This window comes from Centroberyx gerrardi, chromosome 7 (assembly GCF_048128805.1).
Source record: "Centroberyx gerrardi isolate f3 chromosome 7, fCenGer3.hap1.cur.20231027, whole genome shotgun sequence".
NCBI classification, from domain to species: Eukaryota; Metazoa; Chordata; class Actinopteri; order Beryciformes; family Berycidae; genus Centroberyx; species Centroberyx gerrardi.
The window spans coordinates 5,912,342-5,939,147 of record NC_136003.1 but is presented as its reverse complement, the minus strand read 5'-3'; the positions used below and the strand labels follow the sequence as shown (position 1 = coordinate 5,939,147).

General features: G+C 42.0%; 3 protein-coding genes across 4 annotated transcripts; 1 reads left to right on the top strand and 2 right to left on the bottom strand.

The window, feature by feature from the left end:
- Positions 1–610: 610 nt before the first annotated feature.
- rnf25 (ring finger protein 25) lies at positions 611–5,960 on the bottom strand. The gene is made up of 10 exons (XM_071923285.2): positions 5,894–5,960; positions 5,517–5,588; positions 4,568–4,664; positions 4,192–4,259; positions 3,928–3,997; positions 3,749–3,820; positions 3,044–3,190; positions 2,317–2,406; positions 1,960–2,097; positions 611–1,598 (listed from the first exon to the last, which is right to left on the bottom strand). The coding sequence occupies exons 1-10, from the start codon at positions 5,908–5,910 to the stop codon at positions 858–860; spliced, it is 1,512 nt and encodes a 503-aa protein (XP_071779386.1). The 5' UTR covers positions 5,911–5,960; the 3' UTR covers positions 611–857.
- A 440-nt stretch (positions 5,961–6,400) lies between these two features.
- Positions 6,401–17,089, top strand: anapc2 (anaphase promoting complex subunit 2). The gene is made up of 14 exons (XM_078284486.1): positions 6,401–6,732; positions 7,394–7,643; positions 8,014–8,326; positions 9,869–10,001; positions 10,980–11,190; positions 11,583–11,702; positions 12,019–12,136; positions 12,310–12,488; positions 12,721–12,862; positions 13,607–13,682; positions 14,174–14,377; positions 15,140–15,272; positions 15,541–15,782; positions 15,862–17,089. The coding sequence occupies exons 1-14, from the start codon at positions 6,634–6,636 to the stop codon at positions 16,069–16,071; spliced, it is 2,430 nt and encodes an 809-aa protein (XP_078140612.1). The 5' UTR covers positions 6,401–6,633; the 3' UTR covers positions 16,072–17,089.
- A 406-nt stretch (positions 17,090–17,495) lies between these two features.
- Positions 17,496–26,784, bottom strand: LOC139919972 (ras-related protein Rab-35). 2 transcript variants are annotated; one of them, XM_071909863.2, is made up of 7 exons: positions 26,636–26,784; positions 23,617–24,645; positions 23,103–23,153; positions 21,291–21,414; positions 20,525–20,649; positions 20,031–20,155; positions 17,496–18,298 (listed from the first exon to the last, which is right to left on the bottom strand). In XM_071909863.2, the coding sequence occupies exons 2-7, from the start codon at positions 23,669–23,671 to the stop codon at positions 18,149–18,151; spliced, it is 630 nt and encodes a 209-aa protein (XP_071765964.2). In that variant the 5' UTR covers positions 23,672–24,645; positions 26,636–26,784; the 3' UTR covers positions 17,496–18,148. The 2 variants fall into 2 exon arrangements, with proteins under 2 accessions (XP_071765964.2, XP_078140611.1); XM_078284485.1 differs by lacking the exon at positions 26,636–26,784 and adding an exon at positions 25,340–25,359.
- Positions 26,785–26,806: the final 22 nt, after the last annotated feature.

Genomic DNA, 26,806 nt, shown 5'->3' with positions numbered 1-26,806 from the left:
TCTGCTATGTTGTGGGGGGCATTTTCCTGGCATGGTTTGGGTCCACTTGTCCCCTTAGAGGGAAGGGTCACTGCAAATCAATACAAAGTTATTCTGATCACCTTTATCCTATGATAAAACATTTCTATCATGGGAGTGGTCTCTTCCAGGATGACAATGCCCCCTTCCACAGGGCACGAAGGGTCACTGAATGGTTTGATGAGTATGAAAATGATGTGAATCGTATGCTATGGCCTTCGCAGTCACCAGACCTCAACCCAACTGAACACCTATGGGAGATTGTGGACCGACGTGTTAGACGGCACTCTCCACCACCATCATCAAAACACCAAATGAGGGAATATCTTTTGGAAGAATGGTGTTCCATCCCTCCAGTAGAGTTCCAGAGACTTATAGATTCTATGCCAAGGCGCATTGAAGCTTACTAAGACGCTTTATGTTGGTTTTTCCTTTCATATGTCACCCGTCTGTATCATGATATAAATAATCAAATAAGAGCTCTTTTTTAAAGCAGCAACAATTTACTATTTACTATTCCCCCCCACATCAAAAACTGAAAAATACTGACATTAGTTCCCTGGACTTCAATAGCTTTTCAAACACATTGACATCCGGAGAAAATTCATTTTAATTTGTTGTTCTTTCAAGTCATATCGCATCACAACAGAAACCAACAACAACCATCTGTATCTGATACAAGTGTGCATGAATGTGCATACCAAAGACCAGGGTAACGGCAATGCAAAGGAAGTTAGGATACTACAGTGAATGTCAGTTCTGGTGCGGGGCTTTAATCTATGCAAATTGATAATGGAGGCACACATACATTTGTTCTTAGGCCCTCCTGTGGCCCTTTGTCATAGCACCTCCTCTCTTCCCGCTTCTCTCTCCACCGTTTTCTGATGGAACCCCCTGCCGTGACCCCGGCGGGGCCCGCCTCCTCTGCCGCACGGATTATTGGCCCCGCCCCTGCTTCTCGAACCTCGCCCTTCCCAGTGGTGGCGCCCGGCCCCTGGGGCGTCCCATTGGTCCGTTCCTCTGAGGTGCCTCGGATGTTGGGCGGATCCGTGAGGGCCCCGTCTCCTTCCTCGATGACCACGGCCGCTCGCCGTTTCTCCAGCGTCCTTTGGGCATTCGGTTTTCAGGGCGTCCAAGCTTGACTGGCATATTGGCTGCTTGTCTGTAGAAACCGGAGGCTCTTGTTGGCCGAGGTCCGCGGAGCCTTCCTTGTCTGTCTTAGACTCACTTAGCTCTGCATTTCCTACCTTCTGTTGGCTGTGGTTACCCTTAGGCTTGGCTTTTATTGGTCCTTCAGAGGAATGGCCATGGGTGCTGTCTGAGGACAGAGAAAGTTTGTCTAGGTGTTCGATTGGGGGGACAGGTCTCCCGTGTTGTGGCCTCCCCCTCCCTCCTCTCCTCGGGCCCCTCATCTGGCCCTGTCGCCTCTGACCTGGACCACCTCTGCAGAGCGACGGTCCAGTATGAAACTGGTCCGCCCTGACAGCAGTTTCATCAGAGGACACAGTAGAAGAGGAGGGTACTGATTGGCTGGGAGAGACGTCTACATCCAGGTTACCGTTTTCAGCATCAGACGGAGCCTGCGGAATTGCACATGTATCACTGTAAACATTTTCATATCAACATATTAACATGTTGAGTAAATTATGTTATACAACATTAATGTAGACTACGTTCACACTGCAGCTTAACGTGTCACAAAAATCACATCCTGAGGCATTTGACCTGCATGTGACTTAAATTTCTATGCTAAAATTGGAATTTGTCAGCGCTGCCATGACAATAACTGTTGTCTTTGTCTTTTGTTATTGTCTGTCTGCCCACAGGTATCTTTTGGACATCACTGTCAGTTCATATTGGTATCGGACACGAGCCACATCCTAGAATAGATATGAACAGCCTGCGGTGTGAACGTAGCCATAGTCATTAATTCATCCGTACCTCATTAATATGGATGAGGAAACGATTTGATTCCACCTCGGGGTCGATGATCCCACCTTTAGCCCTCTGTCTTTCCAAAAGTTTCTGGAGTTCACACCACTTCTGTCGAAAATCTGCCCCGATCGCCGCCCCTTCCAGCTGAGTGAAAACCACAAGGCCCATTAACGTTTTATTATGCGTGCATTATTGATCGAGGCATATGTGTCATTACAGCTTTTGCAGCACTGCATTAAAGTTGGTAATCAGAGCAGAAACTTAATTTGAGCCATAAAAACTGAATAATTAGCACTGAATCAGATGCACTGAAAAGACAATGAGGCATCAATACAACTGCAAAGTGAAAAGTGTTGGTTTCACCTTGGGAAAGTGGGGTGCAGGGGAGCAGAGGAGCTGATCAACATCATATGTCAGTGGCTCTCTACACACCGGACAGACAACAGTCAGCTCCTATGAGATGAGGCAACAAGGACAGTCACACAAGTGAGCATTTGAACAGCTTAGGGAGAAAAAAACACTTCAAGGTTTCTTTACTATTAGCCCAAATTAATTTCTGGTGTGGGTATGGTCACCGATAGGAAATCTTAGGGAATCAAAACAGAGTGAAATCCAAAAGTGTCTCCTAAACAGCAGTGATTGAGCGCTCCATCCAGAGAAAGCTGAACCTCTTCACCACCTCCATCCCTCCCACACACTAAGTGGACATTTAGGTCTAAGGAGTACACAGTTTACTGATGTCATGTTGCATAATTTCTGGGTTTTGAAGTCTTCAAAATGCAATGTTACGTCTTGCTGCCATTTGGGGCAACCAACATGCAAAGTTGCCTAGTGCTGCTTTAAAGAATAATACCAGTTTTTTCCTATTTGCATTAATAACCATGAAAAGTCTAAACCCACCAATGTATTTGTCACAGTCAAACCAATGTTTTCCTTTAAGCAATGAAATCTTGTAGCCTATTTCCATCCTTAGCTGCAGAGGTGACTCAGTCTTACTAGCTATGTATTCATCCTCAAATGCAACATTTGACACAGCTATATCCCAGACTCTTGTGTTATACTGAGCTGCATGGTGACATCGATATTTGACCTGCTGGTCTGCTCTCTCTCTGGTCTTGTCCTCCTCTAGCTCCTTCTCCCTCTGGCGGAGCTCCCTCTCAGAGTGGCTGATGTAGCGGCCCAGGCAGTGGGAGTGGAAGTAGTGGTAGCAGCTTGTCTTAGTGAATGTCTCTCCCTCCTGAGCACAGACATGGAGAAGGAAGAAGGAAGAAATGTAGTCTTAATTTGGAGAAACACTAGCACTAACAATACCACTGGTGTGAGATAGAGGCTACCAATAGTCTCAATCATGGTCTCATTTGTTTATGGCAATTATACCAAGGTATCTAAATTAATTTGACAATGATATATTGATGTTTAAAAATGACATGTAGCACCTTTACATCAACTGTGGTCTTAAGCGTGACTTTAACGGATAATTCTTCATTTCCAACCTGGGCCTTATTTTCAAATTGACTATTATAAAGTAACAAAGTATCAAATGGACTATTATAATTGAAATGTTGTGATAAATTGTCAATCACAGCCATTTATTGACATGTTTAACTGCAGTGGGGGTGTTCTTGTGACATTATTGCTAGCTATGTTTATTTAAATCCTTCAACTTAAATGTTTTATCCCACCTGATGTCCTCCATTTTGGACAAGAATTATCCAGTGGTAAAACACATGACAAAGGTTGAGAGTTTGGACTGTACGAACAAAGTTTACTAATGTAAACAATACCAACTGCATACCTTAAACCCAAAAAGGCAAATGACACAGTTTCCATGGGGAATATTGCTTTCCGTCAGGATCTCCTTGGCTTTCTGAGGGAGGAAAAGGAGTGGATGTATTCAATCGATACATAATCGGGTATCAAAATAATATATTCTTAAATGATATAAACTAATCCTAACAAAAACATTATAGTGACCTCGATGAGCTGATACAACACTGGTGAACCCAGACAGGATTCTGCCTCTGCCTGCAGACACTTCTGGACACTAAGAGAGAGACAGAGCACAATGAATGGTGATGAGTAAGCTGTTATTTTGAATATGGGATTTTAAAATCGATGTTAAAAGGGCACAAAGAGCTTAGCAGACATAGAAAACAGCAATACTAAGAGTGAGACAGATACATGGAAGAACAGCTATGCAAACGAAGCCAAATGGGTCCATACATTCAATTGCATTACCTACTAAGCTTGTCATCAGAGAGCCCCCGAGGGTTATGAATGGAGATGGATGGAGAAGTGGAGGGGTACTGAGAAAAACAGGGGAAAGAGAAACACATTACTTATTGTGTTCAGTAGCACTGCTTGACCAAAAACAGCAAAATATCATCTTGAAAATGGGCGGATGGCTTTTTAAATACGGGAAACACTGAAAGATTAAGGTAAAAGTTATATTATGTATCAGAGAATAAAGAATATCAGGAAATAAGGACTGTATATGTCTCATTGCAGCTTAGTATTATGGTGTAAAATCCTAACCATTTAGAATCATCCTAGCTAGTGCTCAGGGACATACTACAACCAACCAAGAAGTAGGATAAGATGATGATAAGCCTACCTGCTGATCAAGGATCAAAGTCAGGGTTAGTCGGACAAACTGGGAGACAGAGTCCTCAGCGGTGGAGGGGTAAAGGACCAGGCTCACTTCCCAGCCCCTAGAAGACACAAGAACGCATCAGTAGCTATAACAACAGTGTTTAAAAACAGTGACACAACACTGAAGCCAAGGGAGGCTGTTAAGGTCATAAGATTCAATGTGGAAGTGTCATCAGATGGCATAGATACAGTGCAGAGTGATGTCACACACCAGCAATATCTCACCTCATCTAGCCCCAATAAATGCCATTCTCTCTCCATGGACTTTACCAGACTCCATTCAAAAACATGTGAATTTAATGATTCCTTGCTTATCTGCAAAATAGCACACTTTATAAAACACGACTTACGACTTTAAACGAATTGAAAGGATTCACTCTTCAATTCGGCATACATCCAATACACCAAGTAAAGTTCATTTAAATATAATTTCGACGTTTACAACTGGTTCACCTGTTATTCCCGCAATCTTCCACCGAAATGTACCGCTGAGGGCGGTAGCGAGCAGTGAACCAATTCCAAAAGTTTGAATTTTGAATGAAATGAGAACTGCTTGGTGAATCATTTGTATGCCGAATTGTCCAGTGACTCATAGTGATTCATAGAAGTCTTAAGTCATATTCTGCTAGGTACGTTAAATATCCGATAAGCAAGGCCACATTAAACTGGCCTTGAATGAATGGAGTTTGTCGTGCGTTCTCTCCATTGAAGACACAACGGGGCTACATCTGGATGTGAACACAACAATACTGCCTGCTGTGCGACATTTTTACACACATTATGTCACCAAGGCATGCAGTATGAAACACAATGACCGTTTGTGAGTGCAGTCTACATATCAACAATAAGTCAAAGCCCACTGCTCATCAAATTGTGCAGAAATTGTAGTGTAAATTAGCAGAAAATCTCACCCGTCATCTCTCCTGGTGACCAGCAGCTCATCCAGGTAGATGGACTGGAGCACTTCGATTTCAGACAGCACGCTGCAGAGGGGAAAACGGGGTTAAAAACCCATTTAACTTGTATAACTGCCTTACAAAAGATGCTTTGTTGTTTTATAGTTCGCTGACACAACGTAATGTCAGTTAACGATGTGAGCTAACGTTACCGTTAGCCTAGCTGACGTGTTGTGTTCCTATATAGGCCAGCGACATTTCATATTTTGCTCAAAACATAGTTACGGTCATTGTATTGCTTAGTTGTAGAACAAACGCACGGGGTGTGTCATTAACTTATTTATTTAATTAGGTTTGAAGAGAGAATTCAGACATGCTGTCAACAAACTTACTCGCACTCCGCAGCCATGATGTTTTTCCCGAGCCGCTAGTTGTCACTGCTGTTGTAAACGATCTATGACTGGACTTCCGGGCCAGTGGGTTTCTTTCCGGTACTAGTACTTTCTCACTACCCTAAAAGGCATAGTGCAAAAATATAACATTTCAATTTACATAATATCACAATTAGTTTCCACTTCCACAACGTTTAAATAATAAAGACATATCCCAAATAAACAGGCGAAAGGAGGGGGAAAAAATGCTGTTTTTTCAAAGTAAAAGTCCCATGCCAAACCCATATTACCAAGTTAACGCAACAATTAATAATAATATTAATTATACATTTATTTGGGTTTAGTGTAGTTTGAATGGATTAGTTGTAGTTTGTCTCCGTGCTTGGACATAACATCATTATACAGTGTATGTCATAATAACCTTTTTTAAAGAACAAAATCTAAAGAATCCCCTAGATGGCAGTAATGCACCATTTTGGACGAAAACCACCAAAGAAGAGAGAAGAGGAAGAAGCAGCGAACCCGCGATAACACAAGAGGGACCAAGTGTTTCAAATTATAACTCTAAAGACAGAAGGAAATGTTCAAATGAGACGGAAAAAACATTTTAGACATTAATATCATCCTTAAATGACAATGTCTACGTTTACATAGACGTGTGCGGAATTACACGGCAAAAAACCCCTGTGCAAATGTTTTAGCAACAGTAATTTCCTCCAGTACCTGAAGAAGAAAGTCCAATGGAAGAAAATATGATGGAATCGGACTCTGCCGAATTGTCGATGTCAACACCACAACAAGGGATTCCTAATGCCTGGGAAACGGTTACTGCAGCTTTGGTGAGTATGCTATCTAGCAGCAGGCCTCGTCTAGCTAAATGATACACACTATCCCACATGGAGCGCACTGTTCACCAAACCATATTCAAGTATCTGTCAGTTTAATGTTTCCTTGCTTATTGGCAAAGGTTCATACCTGGTGGGACATGACTTAAGCACTTGCACGAATTAATAGGGTCTTCTATTAAAATCGGCACAGAGATACTCCACCAAGCAGCACTTTATTCTGATAAAATGTCCACTTTTACAACTGTTTCACACTGCTCGCCAACGCTCTCCGCAGTGTAAAGTTGTTTCGGCGGAAGAAGATTGTGGGAATACCAGGAGAACTAATTATAAAAGTTTTATCGAAACAAGTGCTGCTTGGTGTATTGGATGTATACCGAATTGAAAAGCAGCTCGTAACGATTCGGAAAACGTGTTAAGTCATGTTCTACCAGGTGTGCACATATGTCGATAAGCAAGACGACCCTAAACTGCAAGATTTTTGAACGCAGTTTGGCTTGACTTTCTCTGCTAAATGAGAGAACGTCACATACGACCGCGGCTATCTTAGACCCCTGAATGGCGTTTTATTGAGCTAACTCCAGTCTGCTCCTGTTAAGCTGGTGCCGTTTATGTCGGAGTATAGTCAATTAACTCTATTTTGGTTCATATTTAGGTGTCTTCTGGATCCTCGGTGTCCGAGGAGAGTCTCTCGGAGTCGCTGGCCCTGCTGAGCTGTCACGGACTGGGCAGGTTTCTGGGAGGCTGGCTGCTGGAGACTCTGCAGATGCGGCTGACCTCCTCTGTGGTCCCCGAGTTCTGGTCTGGACTCAAACAGCCAGAGAATGAACTGGAGGAGCGAGACAGGGCCTGGGTGCTGCTCACTGCCTTTCAGACACTGCTGGATAGACTGGAACCCTTCTTAGGCAAGTCATAAGATACGATAAGATGATGATCATACCATACAGACTGATGGTTCTATACATCGTTTCTGTTTTTGGCCAGTTGCACTATTTCATCCCAGTACTTGTTCCCATGAGAAATTTTACCATGGTAGCTGTGCCACAATGCTGTAACACTTTACTTGATGCATTACAAGCAGGTTATAAGCCCATTAGAAGCATAGATACACATTATTTACAATTAGGGATGGGACAATATATAGAAATTCAATATATCACAATACAAAAAAGTGACAATACATATCATGGGGCAGAAAAATGAATTGTGATATTAGCTGGTAGGTGTAAGGGGGGCCAATGTTTCACAACTCTACCCCCCTGTTCCTCTTTCTAGGCGGCCTGGAGAGGCTGGGAACGTGGCAGGACGAGGGCCGCGGCGGGCTCTGCGGCCCCGGGGCCGGGGGCCTCCACGAAAGGGCCTTCACCATCATTAGGGCCCTCCTCCTGTTCTCTCCCTCCACCATTCTGCAGGAGAGAGTGTTGGAGTTTTACAGCAGGACCTTCTCCGTCCATATGAACCACGAGGGGGAGGCCGGGGAGGCCGAGGACGCGGCCGAGGGGGGCGTCTGTCCCGGTTGTGGGGTCTCAACACAGCAGTGCTGGTGTCAGGAGGCCCTGGAGCAACTGCAAGAACTCAGCCACATACTGTGAGTGAATAAAGAAAGATGGACGATAGGGTTGGGCAATTGGATGAAAAATGTATCGGTGGCCAGTTCCAGACACACTCTTTGATTTGATTTTTAATTTTCAGCTTCTCAAATATGTAAGATTTCATGCCACTTGCCTTTTGTCAGGAAGCTCTTTAAAATTTGTGCAAAATTTAAAAGACTGGAAACAGAAGAAGAGTGTGTGTCCGCAATTGACCAAAGGTGTCTGGAAATGGCCACCAGTAGGTTACATCAGGAATTGGAGATGGCATGAATCCATCATCAGTAGGGCTGGGTATCGTTTAAAAAATTATGATACCAGTACCAATACCAGTACCCTTAAAGTGATACCGATACCATTAGAGTACTTCATTCGATACCTTTTTTTTAACGTTTTGGTGGCATCTCGGCACGCTGAACTGCCAACTCCGTCACATACACCGCGCTCGACTTCACCACCACAGACTGTATGGGTTGTGGCTGCTGCAGTAGTGGGCCAATCACACGTCGCATTAAATCCAAGAACGCTTGCGGTGATTGGCTGCGAGCAAAACCATACAAATAGTCATTTCTTTCTAGATCTGTGTACAAAAAGTATTGAATGCAGGTATCGTTTGACTGGAGAAGTTTTGATACTACTTGGTACTGGGTTATTTCGGTCAATACCTTAAAGGTATCGAGTACCGATACCCAGCCCTAATCATCAGTGGAAATGCCCTTGCAGATTTAAATTACATGGATATTTGGTCGTTTAAAATCTAGCGTAGAGCAAGATATTGAAATATGGACGCAGATGCAGGGACAAAAATGATGCTCAAGTTGATTTCAAATAGTCTTCTTCAGGTTCCGCTGGATTTGTCCCATTTGAGTGTCTTGTGCTGCTGTTTCCTATTGGAAATCAATGGACCGCAACCTGATATATGTTGTGTAGGTTTGTGGGTTGTATAGTAGCACTGTTTCCATCCAACTTTCAAGCGAATTTTACGCAAAATGCTGTTTAAATTAAAAAGTGAATCAGGTGTGTTTCCATCAGCTCGGTTGAAGTGAATAAGTAATCTTTGTGAATATCAAAACACATCCACCAAAAAAATGGAAAGAATCTTTCAGGAATTGATTACTATTGATTATTATTGGGTAAGTTGTTATTGTTCTGTAGTATCAGCTAATGTTGGCAATATTCATGCTTTTATCTGAAAATAAAATAAAAAAATGGACTCTAATATTTTAATGTGCCAACTAATGGTCATACAACCACAATGGAGACTTCTACATATTAGAAACAACTCATATGACATTTTTGGTGGTCGTGATGGACAGATATTTTACAGACAACTTTTTTTTTTTGCCATTTGCACAAATGTTTTCTAATTCCGTGCATCATAATTTGCAAAGAAAAAAAACTTGGAACGAAACCCAGCTTATGAGTGCATACCTTTTCATTCAGTCATTCATTTATTTACAAACTAACAATTCGAGCTACAAAATAAGACACCGTGATATGTGGTATGTACTTCATATGTGGATGATTTTGTGTGGTTCCAGGTCCAGGCTGCGGCTGCTGGAGTGGGTCAGCTCCGAGGCCGTCACCTCCATCCTCCACAAGCTCATAGAGCAGCGCATGGAGCAGCACTGCAGGGGGGAGTACGAACGCTCCTTCCTGCTGGACTTCCAGGAGGTAACCATCCATCCATCCGTCCATCTATGCCGATGATCAGCAAATGTATGTTACACAACTGGAATCTTGTCTGGATAAGCCTGTCATTAGGGTTCAACCAATATGGGTTTCTGAAGGCTTATACCGATCATTTTAAGCTAGTTGTCAGGAAAAATTATAAAATTGGCTTATTAATTTGGGATGTACTAAGTCAGAGGTTCGCAAACTGTGGTCCGAGGACCACCAGGGGTCTTGGAGCTGGTTCCAGTGGGTTTCACTCCTGAGAAGTTATAATTCGGTACTAAATCATGACTAACAACAAAAATCAGACAGGGTTCCTTGAGACCCAATCTTTTCAAATGCTGGTGTGTGATCTGATATTGACGGTCCTTGAGGTGAGAACATTTAGGAAACCCTGTACTAGCTAAATCGAAATAAATACCCTAGTGTGGTTCTTAAAAAGTTTATTTAATACTGCTTTTTTGTTACATGTCATACGTCATTAAAGTGTTCTTTACAGCACCATATAAGTTCTATGTAGAACCATCTGAGCATGGTGCTATAGAGAACTGTTCTAAAAGGGCTCTACTATGTTACAAACCTATCAGTGCACCTATGTTTTTGGCCGATATTGGCCTTCACAGATAAAGTAATTAAGATGAAGTAAATAATGGGACACTAAAACTCTTCACTGAAACCCAGGGTAATACTACTACTACTGCCACTACTACTACTACTGCCACTACTACTACTACTAGTACTACTACTGCACCTAGTACTGGATCTACTATTACTGCTAATACTTGTGTTGAATCCAATGAAATTGTCTCCTTAGAATCAATTCAGGTTAAGTACTTCCTATAGACAGCCAGTATAGTATTGATCAGTTCTACAATAAAGATGATATCTGAGTTTTAATAAAGTTAAATACAGTTTTTTGAATCTGAAAAACAATATTTTTGGATAAGAGTTTCTTGCTCCTCTGTCTTGTCTAACCAGTGGCTGGAGCTGGTGTTGGGCTGGCTAAACAGAGTGTTTGCCAGTGAGGCAAACGGAGGCTGTCCAGTCCCAGTTCCCAGCGCTACCGGCAGCAGCCAGGCCGGGCAGCCAGCCAACGCCATCCTGCAGCAGTGGAGATGCCACATGCACCAGTTCTTCTGCAGGATCTACGTTAACATGAGGATCGAAGAGCTCTTCAGTATCATCAGAGGTGTGTGAGAGAGAGAGAGAGAGAGAAAACAAAATCTACTTATTAATGGTTATGTTTACATGCCATAATAACCTAGCTATTGGTCATAGTCTGGTTAAAGTTACAATGAAAGGAAACTTATTTTTTCACCCTGTTAGCTAGCTAGCTGGTTAGCTTGTTCACCAATTTAACAATAAATGCCAAAAAATACATTTTTATACATCTTAACCAGGTTTCTCATAATCAGAGTATAAGCTTACTAAGTTATTTTAACCCAGTTATGTTTACATGGGTCAACCAAAACCAGGTTACTTGAGTAACAGGATTAAGAACAGAAATGTCTGTGCATGTAAACAACATAGCCACTGATCTGTTCTTGTGCTGCTTCTTCTTGTTCTTCTCATCTCTTTCAGATTTCCCAGAGTCGAAAGCTGCCATTGAGGATCTGAAATTTTGTCTTGAAAGAACAAACCAGAGACAACAACTTCTCACCTCGCTGAAATCAGCTTTTGAGAGCCGTCTGTTGCACCCTGGTTAGTTGGCCTATGGAACAATATTTTGTGTCCATATGAACCACACTGTATGTATAGGAAGTTAGGAAGTAGATGACTAGTGACTCTATTGGGTGGAGAAGCTCTGGTGTAGTTGAAAAGGCTCTCTGATTTTGGCAGGAGAGATTCTCCAGGAAAGATTTGGACATACAATGTTTAACTTTTATGTTCTTGATTATGTCCCTCCACCATGGTACATCATGGTACTGCAGGACATGAAATTGTAATGTTTGAAGGTATTTATGCAGTGATAAAGATAGTAGGAAATTAATTCTGATGTTGTACCATCCAACTTCAGGCGTTCACACGTCTGACATCCTCACGGTTTACATCTCGGCCATTAAGGCCCTCAGAGAGCTGGATCCATCCATGGTCATCCTGCAAGTTGCCTGCCAACCGATCCGCAAGTACCTCAGGTGTGTTTTGTGATCATATGCCCTCTTTTTTTTAACATAATTTATACCGTATGATAAAGTTAGATTTTCATTCATACAGCACTTCTCTAAACAAAATTTGGTCATGGAGTTTGTTATACCAATGGACCAATATATTGAGCTTTGGTAAAGCTGCTGTAACATGTTGTGTTTAGGACTCGGGAGGACACGGTGAGGCAGATCGTAGCCGGTCTCACCGGAGATGCCGAGGGCTGCAGCGACCTGGCCAGCGAACTGTCCAGAGCCGACCCGGTGACACTGGAGATGCAGGACAGTGACGAGGAGGGCAGCGATCCAGAGGAGTGGACACCAGACCCCACCGACGCCGTCACCGGTCAGTAACGGTCCCACTGATGCAGGGAGAAAATGTTGCATCTTGAATTTAGATTCTGAAATAAGTTTTTTCTTATCGCATTGGTCTTCAAGCACCAAAGTTAAGACGCTCCACTCCTCTATAGCCGTACACTATGAAGCTACATCACTATGTGGTAAAAATTATTTTCTACAAATCACATATCTTTAGTTAAGTGGAGTCTAATGTGTTCCTTCTTGATGTTTTCTGTCAGACAAGACAGGCTCTAAACGTCGTTCATCAGACATCATCAGCCTGCTGGTCAGCATCTATGGCAGCAAGGAGATCTTCATAGACGAGTACAGGACGGTCCTGGCTGACAGACTGCTGCACCAGCTCAACTACAACACTGCCAGGTACAACGCCAAATTAATTTGACTTAGGATCCAGGTTTTGTCCTGAACCTGTTCCCTATATCAGTTTCAGTACCTTTTACTGTTTGAAAATGGCTCTTTTAAAAATAAAAAAAAATAATAAAAAGCTTTTATCATGATGTAGATTTATTGGACGGTAATACTGTGTAGCTGAAAATCAAAGTAATATGTTACTCAAAACAAAAAGCTTCTGAAAAGCATTACAACACAGCCAGGAACAGTTCCAAACACCAAAAGTTTGGTGGTACATTCATACTGTAAATCTGGTTGAATCCATTGTCTGTGGTACATAAATGTGGCAACTCAAAAATCAAAATCTTGCCCTACAAATCCTTACATTAATTTACTCTTACTGTAATCATGTTTACTTGTGTGTGCATTATGGATGCTCTCAGTCCATATTTTGGGTGGAGGTAGTTCACTGGAATCAATTTTAAGGTTGCTAATCTGCAAGAACACACAGTTTCCTAAACTGTTTTGAGATTTTTTTTAATGTAGTTTATGTAGTTATGAGTTTTTTGGGTTAAGCATAATATGATCCATCGACATCATGAATTGCATTCCCTGAAATAATGTAATAGCAGTATTATTTACCTTGAGAGCTAAAAAATAAAAAAATAAAAAATGTCTTGCATGTCTTCTTTTGTGGAGTAACAACCAGTTTCAGTAGAATTCCACTTTAAGAGAACAATGTTTTGTCTTGTTTGTGTGTCTCTGTGGTTTTAGGGAGATTCGTAATGTGGAGCTGCTGAAGCTAAGGTTCGGGGAGTCTCATATGCATTACTGTGAGGTCATGCTGAAGGTAAACACATTTTCACATAATGTTTTTAGGCTCTTCACCTCAAAACAATCCAGCATATTACCATATAGTGATACATTCATTGATCTTATAACTAGGGTTAGACCAATATATTGTTTTTGCTGTTATATGGAGCCACTATTTGCCTTTTTTTTTCTTTTTCTTCTTCTCCTTCTTCTTTTCCTCCTCCCCTTCCTTCTCCTGGGTTTCAGTGGAATGTTTTAGTGTCCTATTATGTTCGATATGTTGTTTTTCTTTGCTGCTGTTCTTTGACATCAAAATGGTCAAATCAAGACACTCAGTATCAATCAAAGATGCTGATAATTGTCACAAAATATCAGCTATTGGCAGTTAAAAGCCATATCAGTCAAATCTTACCAAGACCATACTGTTGATGAAACGGTTTAATCCCATCCAGTCGTTTGACATATCACTGTGTTTCAAATATATTCTTCCTCCCGTCATTTCTCTACCTGTCGTTATCTCCTGTGCAGGACATGGCGGACTCCCGGAGGATCAACAGCAATATCCGTGAGGAGGAGTCGAGGCTGGGGGAGGAGGAGCAGCCCCCCCTGGCTCTGTCCGCCATGATCCTCTCCTCTGAGTTCTGGCCCCAGCTGAAGGAGGAGAAGCTGGAGCTCCCTCCGCTGGTCTGCCAGGCCATGGAGGCCTACACACACCGCTACGAGAAACTCAAGGTGAAGTTTACCTACAGGTTCCTAACACCTAGTTCTTCTTTGTTCCGTTATGAGGAATCTTTCAACTTTTTTTTTTTCATCCAGGGAAAGTGATCTGAAAGTGATTCACACATTTTCACTTGGAGCTGCCCAGTACAAGTACAGTCTTCTACTGGTGGCTGCTGCTCCCATATTTAAGCTACTGCCACGCCCCATGTTGTTAGGGTGACTAAAGATCCTTGCCAACATTTTATCCATTTTCAGTTTTCATTCAGACAGATGGAGAAATTGGAGAAAGAGCAACTTTGGGAATGGTCTGGGATGGGCTTTGTTGACACAACTTCGCTGTAGGCGACACAATCTGAGGCAAAGAGGCATTTGTTCAAGTTTAAAACGTTCAATTTAAGAGTGAAACTAACCTCACACAGTAAAGTGAAAGCTAATCAGATTCAAGCAGGACTGTGAATTTCTTTACAAAATGGTCAACATCCTCATTGTAGCAGCATGTGGTTTCCCTTCCTTCCCTCTTTATGAAAGTTTATAAAAGCTAGATTATCCAAAAAAGACATTGGTGGTGGTGCTGCCAAGCCTGGAGCAAAAAGATTAAAATGCAGCATGATAGAATAAAAAATATAATGCTGAAGCAGAGTTTGGAGTAAAGATGTCAACTAAACCACTAATCATAATGGCTGGACTATAGAAAGATGTTAACCAAACCACTAATCATAATGGCTGGACTATAGAAAGCCTAAGTAACAGAGGTCGTCTCTCCTGTGTCCCCAGGCCATGAGGACCCTGAGCTGGAAGCCTCACCTGGGTTCAGTCACCCTGGACGTGGTGCTGGAGGACCGAGTGCTCAGCAACCTCACCGTCTCCCCCATCCACGCCGCCATCATCCTGCACTTCCAGGACAAAAGTATGTATTTTTATTTTAAACACATTTGCATCATGTAGACCCCCTCCAGTATATTCACAGAAAAGATAAGAGCTTTCAACTTCAGCACTGGTTTGTCCCTATCAAACTGAAACAGAATTGAATACAGTGTCTAGGATATGAACATGTATTGTATAGCCTGGCTAATTTGAAACCCTCAGGAATGGAGGCAGTTTGATCCATTCCTGGATTAGGGCTCTCACCACCCTCTGGTGGGTGAGAGCCCTAAGCCCGGTTTGTGTTCGGTCAGGTTCGTGGACGCTGGAGGAGCTGAGTGTGAAGCTGGGGGTCCCTAAGGAGACGGTGCACAGGAAGCTGGCCCTGTGGCAGCAGCAGGGGGTGCTGAGGGAGGAGGCGGGCGGGCGCTACTCCGTCCTGGAGACCGGCTCCTCCAAAGAGAGGCTGGAGAGAGGCGTGATGCTGATCGACAGCGACGAGGAGGGAGACTCCAACACCACCACCCAGTCAGAGCAGAGGGAGGAGAAACTGCAGGTGCGGACGGCATACACAGTAACACAAATAATAAATGGGGGTCCGTCTTCTAAGTGCTGTGTCTTTGTTTTCTGTGCAGTTGTTCTGGGCCTACATCCAGGCCATGCTGACCAACCTGGAGAGCATGACGCTGGATCGCATCCACTCCATGCTCAGGATGTTCGTCGCCACGGGGCCCGTCGTCACGGAGATGGACGTCAACGAGCTGGAGGCCTTTCTGCAGAGGAAGGTCAGAGAGCACCAGCTGATAGTCTCCGCAGGGGTCTACAGACTCCCCAAGTCCAACTGATCACAGAGGAATGGAAGAACGAGAGACGACAAAGGAAGACAAGTAACAGAAGTATGTGATGCATTCACATCCTATGGGGAAGATGGTAAATGCGAGTTCCCCACTTGAAAATACTGTTCCCCTCAGCTTTCAGGTGGTAATTACAAGTAAAGAATACCATTCATGTCAGCTTGCAGGAAATTACTACTATTCCAGGTTGGCTGATGGACTCCCATTTCTCCGACTTCCTTAATTCTGACGTCACCAACATGGAAATACCTGTAGCCAAGACTTGGGAATGATATATTCATTTCAAATAAAACCAACAGAATTTCCATCACGTAAATCATTTTGAAATCATTTTGTGATCACAACTCATAAAACACCACAGCAGGACACAACTGCTTGCTGGATTTTTGATTTGTGGTTGACATTGCAATGTTTGGTTTGCTGTAAAACCTGAACTGCAATGTATCACTCACCAAGTTCATGTGTGTTAAGTACAAGCAGGCTGGGAAGGAGCAACCAAAGTCAATGTCATTGAGTTTGAGTTTCCTCTTCAAAGTCGTTGTGGTTATTCCCACGAGTTGAATGCAGCATGATGTATAAGGGCTTTTTTAAAAGGATCGGTTTTCAAAATAAAGGCAATTCCACCAGATTAGTTTCAATGCAGAACATTTTGCTGCATCTGGAAATTAGGCTGTTCTAAAGCTGTGTGATTGGGTGGAGGCTAATAATGGGCTCTGGAAATTAACTAGGAATTACACACTACACACGCCCCACTTCCACCCCCCATTCACTGGGAACCATATTCATTTAAACATATCGGTGTCGACCACTGATGTATTATAAAGCGCTTTGATGTTTTGTCTTGCTTGTGTGGTGTCTGAATTGTTTCAACCTATGTTTTTTGGATTGAAGCTGCCAGTAGCCAATATTTTGTGCTAATATTCAGTATCTGTAAATTTTACTATTTTCACAGCAAAAAAGTATTTAGTGTCCATTGAAACTGAAGATAATTAAAAATAGTACATATTCATGCATACGTGTGTGAATCCAATCAAAATGTCCCATTAGAATCAGTTCAGGTTAAAGGCTTCCCATAGACAACCAGTGTAGTATTGATTAATAAATATGTAATTTGACTGGCCAATTTACAATTTCTAGTAAAAGGCCAACATTGGCAAACTAGTCAACAAATCAGTCTAACCCTAGTTTGACTTATAACAAATTTATAAACTGCTGACTAAAAAAAAAATATATATATATATTTTTTTTTTTTCAGTTATGACTCATCACCGTCTCCCATAGCCAGAAACATAAGTTTTTCCTTGAACTTTCATATGTGACGTCTCAGTAGTCAGGATGATTTCCTGAGGATACAATCACATTACAGTTGGACATGACATGAGATTAGAAGTTATATGCGATACAGACAACAGACGTTCTGGATTTATTGCTTTGTTTATTTGAAGTTGGACACATTTGTTTGCTACGCAACAGACATTTACATTAAAAAAAACAAAACGGACAACACTCACTAATCACTGTTTGGGCTGTTATTGTGTCAATTAAGCCTAGTCTTGGATTACTGACCATGTTTAAAATGAAACAAGGCATACAGAAGCTTGTAGTCAGGAGAGTGACCCTTCAAGTCTGTTAGTGTCTTTTCTAAGTTAGGGTTAAGTTAACAGTTTTGACACTTTGACACCAATTCCCTTCGAATGATAAAACAATACTTGTACTGTAAAAAAAACAAAACGCTAAAAAAAACAAAAATCGGCACATAAGTGGTTTACTGTCCTCTCTCTCAGTGCAAAGTTAACTCGCGTAACCTCCAGGCATTCTACATGCAGTCAGTGCCGACAGACTGTGAACCACTTTGAATCCCATGGCCTTGGCGATTACATTCATGACCAAAAGCGAGTCCTGGCCTCTAGGACTTTTGGTGTCGTATCTTGGCTTCGCGAATTGTGAACCGTATTATTTTGGAACATTCGTCTGAAATTTAAAACTAATCACCAAAGGCACAGTTTTCCCCATCTTGTTTCCCGATGTTTTTATGTAAGCGAAAGTGGGTTTGGCGTCCTGCGTTATCTCAGCAGCACTTCTTCCCTCTCTTCCTGCGGTCTCGGTCCCGCTGGGCGTTGATGTGGACGGTGTCCTTCTCCCGCTCTCGTTCTCTCTCGGCTTGGTTCTGGCTCTGCTTCTTGGCCCGCAGGACCATGTGGGTGAAGGCCATGAACATCTGAGTGGAGAAACAAACGACAACACCTGAAAACCTAATTGTACATAAGAAAACAGAACTGAAATTACCACCCACCAGGCACCAAATGCCAGTAAAATCTTTGGTGGATGAAACGACAACGGTCACCGTAACACTGGCTGCTAACTTTTTCAACATGTGAATGCCTGTTATATAGTCCAGTGGTTCTCAACCTGGGGTCCGGGGACCACCAGGGGTCCTTGAGGGGGTTCCAGAGGGTCCCCAGCAAACTGAGTTGTTAAACTTCACCATTATTTCATTTACAAGAAGTGAACACAATTTGAGAATGTAGAAGAATGACTGTTTTGATCATAGTTTCACTGTTATCTCTCTACCTACAATACCGATAGTCATGGAATTCTGGACAAAATCATATCTATCAATAAAAAATATTCTCAGATTTGGATCAGAGAGGCAAAAACTCATCAAATGGGGGTACGTGGCCCTAATGTGGACTAAATTACGGGTCCTTCATATGAAAAAGGTTGAGAATCACTGATATAGTCTATGCCTGTTCTCAAACTTTGTCCCTAATGACCACTGTTTTTGGCCGGTAAAAATTGTTTGCAGGTACATTTTTTTAGTTTACCAGCCTTGGCAGGTGAGGCAAAAAGCACAAGAATGTATTAAGTTGAACTACAGTATATGAATGAAAAGTATGAAAATATATTAAAGGGTAACTTCGGTATTTTTCAACCTGGACCCTATTTCCCCATCTTTTTGTGTCTAAGTGACTAAAGGGGACAACAATTTTTGAAACTGGTCCAGTATTGAGTGAGATCGCTTCGGCCGGCAGCCGCGAAACGGGCTGCAATGTAATCTGACGGGGCAAATCGCACCGTCAATGTACGTCCACTAAAAGTGCTTGTTTTTGCCACTGACAGGCTCAGATTGTTATTATAAGTGTCTGACAACATTATGGAAAGGACCCTACAGAGAAATGAAACGTTTTTCTTTACCTTTCGCTTGATCGGTCTGTGTGTAACCAAGTCTCGCTCAAGTCTCGCGAGAGTTGAGTTGTTGCAGGAAGTTATACACAGACCGGATACATTGCAGCTCGTTTCGCGGCAGCCGGCTGATGCGATCTCGCTCAATACTGGACCAATTTCAAAAATTGTTGTCCCCATTAGTTACTTAGACACAAAAAGTTGGGAAAATAGGGTCCAGGTTGAAAAATACCGAAGTTACCCTTTAATTACGGCATATCTGTAGAGTGCAAAATAACAAGAGTAGAACATACCGAGAGAAAGAAATGACTGAAAAATATACACAATATTGTCACCCCTATGTGTTTGTATCCCTGGATATGAAAATATACAAGAATTTTCAAATTAAATATATAAAACTATCAAGATATATGCATCATATACCAAATGAGAATAAAAATATGTGAATCTATAGCTTGCTACAGGCTAAATGGAAAATATATACAGGCAATGCCAACTTCCAAAAGTTGTGTTTAATCATTAAAGAGGTGGTGACATCACCTGGAACCAAAGATCAGCAGCAGATATAAATATAGCAATAGCAGATGGCAAATTTCAGTAGCATACTTTTTACCATTAGATGTCAGGCTTTACACAGATTTGGGATTTAGTTATTCTTTGTTGTTGTTATTCTATGTTTTTTAAAACATACATCTAAATTAATTTATGAATTTATACAATATTGCATGGCTAGTGTAAAAAGCGACTGGTGCATTTTTTTTTGTTACCTCTTCCACATTGATGTTCTCTTTGGCGCTGGTCTCGAACACCCGAACCCCCACCGACTCCCCAAAACGGAACGCATCCTGGGTGTCCACCTGCTTCCTGGCTGGGTCATCGTTCTTGTTTCCCACTGAGGGATGCAAGGAAAAAAAGACTTCCTTATTTCTGCCCTTTCAAGACAGGTTATTGCAGACACATATTCCCATACCCTAACCCAATTACAACACCCTCCAAACTTTCAACAGTTCTACTCCAAAGACTACTAAAATATGAACCAAAAAAAAGCCATCCTCCAGTCTTTTTCATCCTAATAAGCAAATGGGGCAAATGCTTAGAATTGATCCTTATATCACAGTGTTAATCATCCAAATAAGAACTAATGTGGCCAATCCCCTCCTGCTACAAAACAATTATAGGGGAGACGCTGTAATAACTAACCAATCAATTCATTTAAAAGATTGGATGAACCTTTCCAAAACATCAATTCAATGAGACTCACCTAGGATCTTGCAGACGCTGTCACAGTTCTGGGAGATTTCATTTAACCACCTCTTAACATTTACAAAGGACTCTGGATTCGTCACGTCGTAAACAATGATGACACCGTGGGTGTTTCTGTAGTACCTGGGAAAATGAAGATACCACAGCTTTATGTTTAGTCATCTAGACTTGAACAAACAAGGAAGCAAGCCTGTAATGTGCAAAGAAATATATTAGCATTATTTTTCAGCTCAGAAAGGCTTCAAAGGGTTAAATAGTCTGGTAAAATTGTCTGGTTTCTTCATTTTGAGTTGACCCTGGCCCTGACATTCTAGCTGGCCTTGCTGTTAAAAGAAGCAGAGTTGCCACTGAATGTAAAACTTAGCTGATAGTCATCTTCTCCACCTAATGCATTGAATGTGTGAAGCAAGCTGTAAAATATAGCTTATTCAACTTCATTCCTATTAAAGGAGCAACTTTTAATAGTTAATTTCCTGATACTCCACGACTGGAGACAATTTAAGAAATTCCTTCACTCCCACTGTCTGGAACACATCTCTAAGACTCCCATGATGTTCTGAGAAACTGACCAGGTGAAGGCATGTAAACATTTTACCACTAAATCTCATGCACAACCCATTTTTTACTTTATGTACTATTGAATAAAGAAAAACAAGACTACTTGCTACTTTCAGACTAACGACTAGAAAATGAGATCTTTTGATACGAACTGTGCATATAATTCCTGTACATAAGACACTGGGGATTCATTTGGGGATCATTACGTGGATGTGATGGTGCGGAATCTCTCCTGGCCCGCTGTGTCCCAGATCTGCAGTTTGACCCGCTCCCCGTCGATGTCCACCGTGCGGATCTTGAAGTCAACACCGATGGTAGTGATGTAGCTGCCTGCAGAAGACCAGGGGACAATTAGAAAAAGCAAGGTGTCCTGCAGAGAGTACATACACCCATTCACTGCACATGACCTGTACATAATGCTGCATTCACACCCCATGGGAAAGACAGTGGATACGAGCTTCCGATGTGAAAATACCATTCACATCGTAGTGGAAGAAGCAGAAGAATTTGATGACATCTTGTAGCTACAACTTGGAAGTAAACTCGTTGGAATGGCCGCATCCAAGATCAGTTTGTATTTGTGAATTTAACAAACATAAAACGAACTGCAGGCGATATCGCTTGCTTTTTGTAAGTCGAGTTGATTGTATTGGTGTGAATATAGCTGATCATTTTGATTATATAATCTGATATCAAAGCCGACAAAAACATCCCCACATCCTACTTGTAAGTACCACTAAGAGGCTGAGGTGAACGGCTTTTCGAAGGTGGCAGCTCATATTTACAGGAAATCTGACATGACATGAACGCTGCATCAGCTTTCAGGTGGCAAATACTACTAGAAAATATTATTCACCTCAGCTTTCACATGTAAATACTACTGGAAAATACTGTTCACCTCAGCTTTCACATGTAAATACTACTGGAAAATACTGTTCACCTCAGCTTTCACATGTAAATACTACTAGAAAATACTGTTCACCTCAGCTTTCAGATGGTAAATACAGTAAACCCCAACTTCCTGAATTCTGACAATGTCTGGCAATACCTGCAGTTAAGTGCAGGGAATGATATATTCAAAATCAAAAATTTCAAATAAAACCATTTGTGATAACTCTTAAAAAGCAATGGCAGGACAACTACTTTCTGGATTTTTCTTTGTGGTTGACATTTCAACGTTTTGCTGTAAAACATGAACTCAAATGCATCATCACTAATTGCAAACGTGTTCAGTGTGAAAGAGCTAATCAGGATCAACCAAAGTCTACAGAAAACTACAAACATGGCGTCTTGGCGGCTTCTGTCGGGTTTGAACACTTCCAAGTTGTTACTTTGAACCATCAAGTCATTCCAACGGTTATTCCCATATGACCTGAATGCAGCTTTATTCCTATACACATCTTTGCATTTCTGTGTATTTATTCTTCCATAATGTTAATAGCTAGTGGTGCACACTTGAAAGGCTGATGGAAAAATCACTTCCAACATGTTTATCCTCTTCGGTGAAGCCAAAGAGAAAACCTCTGAAGAAGCAAAGATCCTATTTGTGATAAGAAGCAACAGGGTTTATGGGAAATGTAGTCTTAATTTAGAGAAACACTAGCACTAACAATACCACTGGTGTGATATTGAGGTTACCAATTGTCTCCACCATGCTCTCATTTGTTGACGGTAACTATACCGAGGTATCAGTTAATTTGACAATGATATATTGATGTTATCCACTGCCACTATTTCTAGTAGTAAATCTCAAGTAGAATACCAAGTACTGATGTGATTTCTTACTTTTACTGAACAATACAATACCTTAAATCATTAGTTTGGGGGTCACTGGACAAAAATGATTGATCTTCTCCATTACTCATTTAACATTCTATGTGTGGAAAAGGCAGAGAATCCATTTGCTTTGATTTGTGCATGTAGCTCTCAGTATAGAATTCAATTTTAGCCTGGTATAGATGCACACCTAACTTTACCATTACCTGCCAGGTGACCTACACAGAGCTGTATGAACTCACCAGAGAAGGAGTTATCTGCAAAGCGGAGTAGAAGGCTGCTTTTCCCTACATCTGAGACGGGGAGATCAGAACGACAAGATTAACTCGCTGTAAGGAAATTAATGTAGCCAATCAGGAACGGGCAAACCAGTTATGTTTAAAAGTTGACATTCAGCAAGCAAAGACCAGCCCATCCTGCATGACAGCCTCCTTCCAGCAGTGTAGTAACTTGTACCTGCCGACTGCTTGAATAATAAGGGTAGGATCAGGACAGTGAAACAAAGCAGGAAGTAATGGCAAAGACTAAAATAACTACTAGAAATAAATTAGCAAAAAAAAAAAGCTGATATCCTGAAAAAAAAAAAAACCTGACTGATCACATCCCTGAATAATCTGCTGAATCCTGTTTTGGGTGAACTGGTAGCAACTTGTCAGAACGAAACTTAACAAAACAAAATGAAGAAGCAGCATGTAAAAGGCTTTGACTGCAGCTTAATCTTAAAATGTGGGGAAGGGGAAGTCAAAATGCACTAACTGGAGTCTCCGATGATGAGCAGCTTAAAGAGATGATTGTAGTCCTTTCCCGCCATTTTGCTACAGCTGCTGTGGACAGTCTCTACTTATTTTCCCAGTAAACCCAGTTCCACAGGAGGCGATGGTCCAAACGTTCCCAGTACAATACTTGCTTTTATTTTCCCTCGAAACGCTACCAGTTCAGAGTAGCGCAAGATTTTGTCCAAAAAACACAGGCATTGCCAAACCGATACAATGACATTTCCAGTTGATTTTCCCAGTTTTCAGATTTGGTCTATCCCTTGAGTTCCAGATTTACTGTTCACATCATTCTCTTTGGGTTTCAAAGTGCAAGAGTGGCCGGTAGAATATGGAGCGTTTCCGGTGCACTTGGCATTTATGATTCATGCTTAACGGCTAAGGCCATGCGGTCCCACCTTAGTTCCAGTTCCGCCCAATAACACTCCAGTAGGGGATTCCCAGCTCATGACATCCAAATGTTACGACTCATTGATTGTATTCACAGTTCTGTTGCCATTAGTACAGTGTGTGCATTCTCTCCCCTTCTCCTTTGGCTGCAGTCAGTTTCCCGCATTGGATGGCAGTGGACTTTTCCCTGTTACTTAGCAGTGATGAACCTCTTCACACAGGTATATGCACTCAAGCATTGAAAATTGCAAGTAAGACAGGAGGATAAGAAGGATAGGAGGACTGGCGTTTTGTGGTTGTTGCTGTGACAGTCACATTAAAATGGATGGATGGACCCAATACAGGCTAATAAATCCAGTTACTGGGCTCAACTCCTTGACTGCTCACTCATTATTTGTTCCAACTCCAGTCACTTCTGCAAGAACTGAGATCCCAGAGATGGCAAAGTAAGGCGTTCTCTTTTACGCTGCGGTTAGGTAGTGGTCCGATGAGGTGTCTTAAGTTGATCCCTCGATTTCACTTCCTCTCCTCTGATGGCTGGGCAAGAAGACAACTGTTCCCTGTTTCATTATATGAAGAGGTTCCCTTGTTTCTTGCTGCTTTAGTCCAGGTTTAAACGGTACTAAGCAAAGAAAGGGAAGAACACTAGGTTAGAACAAATCATGTCAGTCAGGCAATTCACCACTGTGATTGTTGTGTAGTAATTCTTGAGTCCTAACTGCCTTATTGCAGTGTGCCCCTCCCTCCCTCAGCGCTGCTCAAACAACAGCTGAGTCACTAAATATAACTTCCCCATCCTGCTTTATGCTGTATACACCCTAACCCCCCTCCACCCCCCATCATTACATGGGTCTAAATGAACACCCACCCATCTTAGCTCAGCCACCAGTAATGTGCAGGTAACAGAAATCTGGAAGCTGACAGATAAATCAGCCAGAGCAGAGTCTGAATACAGAGACAATCTTAACAGTAACTATTAGTAACTTTGCCTTAACATGAGCTGATGTGACGTTTAGAGAAGATATAACGTAGCTAGCTAAACTCTCTCTCTCAGTCAGATTGTCTAGTTGTCGTCGCCTGTCCCTGACTGGCACTAAATTAGAGAAGCAAAAAAAAAAAAGTGATGGTAACTGACAGTACAAAAATTTTCCATGAAAACAGGAAAGAGCTCTGCCTTTGCAAATAATCCAAGAGGCTGCTAAACGAGCTAATCTTGCCTCGATACATTCTCTCTTGCATAGAGAATATGCAACACCAAACTCCGTTCAAAAATCCGGCAAGTTAATGTGACCTTGTTTATCAGCAAAGGTACATACCCCATACGATATGACTCCTAAATCGATAGTGATCACTCTTCGATTCGGCGTCCATAGAATCCACCAAGCTGTGCTTGTTTCAATAAAAAACATCAACTTTTACTTTTGGTTTATACTGCTCGCTACCGCCCTCAGCGTTGTAACGATATTTACAACTCGGTGACTAACAGGCCACCCAATACTAAAAGTTGTTTGTTCTTTCCATTATTTAGATGAGTGCTGCTTGGTGGATTAACCAAGCTAACCGAACTGAAGAGTGGTGCCTACCGATCCAGAAAATTCTTGAGTCATCTTTTATGAGGTTACTTACGTGCACTTGCCGATGTGAGCAGCATTCAAAAGTGCCAGTTTCTTCATTTTGTTTGGCCTAACAATCTCTCCAAACGTGAGAACCCCGCATACCGGGGGCTAGAGGTAACCAGGAAAATATCAACATATGCATAGGATACCTGTAAGGTTACCTCCGTTTCAACAGCACCTTGTCATTAAATGTCGTCTATGGTTTAACCGCTGCATCGAGACTAACCTTTGCTAGCTTGGCTTGGTCTAGTAGTAGTTTAAAGTTGGGTATTGTTACCCGCTAAACTAGCTTAAGTTGTTTAAGTAACTAGGCTTCTGTCCTTTGGATGGACATCTCATTGTAGCAACAGCTAACTAGCACTGACCTAGCCCGATACGTCCCTGGCGTATGGAGAGAACGTCACGCCAAACTCCATTAAAAAAATCTGACAATTTAATGTTGAAATTTCTTATCTGCAGAGGTGTATAGCATGACTTAAATAGCTTTTGCGAATCGTTAGGAGCCACTCTTCAATTCGGCATACACCCAGTACTAACCTTACTTATGTTAATACAGTTTACATACATCTGGTACGCCTATTATTCACACAATTTTATCCACCAAAAATATGCCTCAGTTGGCGGTAATGAACTGTGTGAACCAGTTATCAAAACAGATTTCACTGAACTGTAGTCCTAGGTACTTGGTGGATCATCTAACTAGAAGCCAAATATACCAAAAGACCCTAACGACTCGTAAAGGTTTGCCAAGTCATGTTAGACACGGTATGTACCTTTGAGGATAAGCAAGGCAACATTACACTTCCAGAATTTTTAAATCCAGTTAGGCGTGACGGTCTCGCCATACAGAGAGAACGGCACGTATCGGGAACAGATCGGGACTAGCCCTGACCCTGGCCTGCCATTGATATGCTCTATACACTACGACGTCGGGTGTTAGCAAGCGAAACTTCTCACTCCAGCGAAACTTTGAACCAGTCAGTGCATGGTACTTGCCATGGTCATACGGTGCTCAGTCGGTGGGTCGTGTCGTTTTACAGATACGTGGTGGTTGTTTTGTCCCGGGAAAGTCCGAAAGTTGAACTCTCGGGTCGGAATTCCTTAGCCCAACGTCTCCGACCACACCTGACTGGCTGAGCAACGCTGCTGTTGATGACTAACTCACAT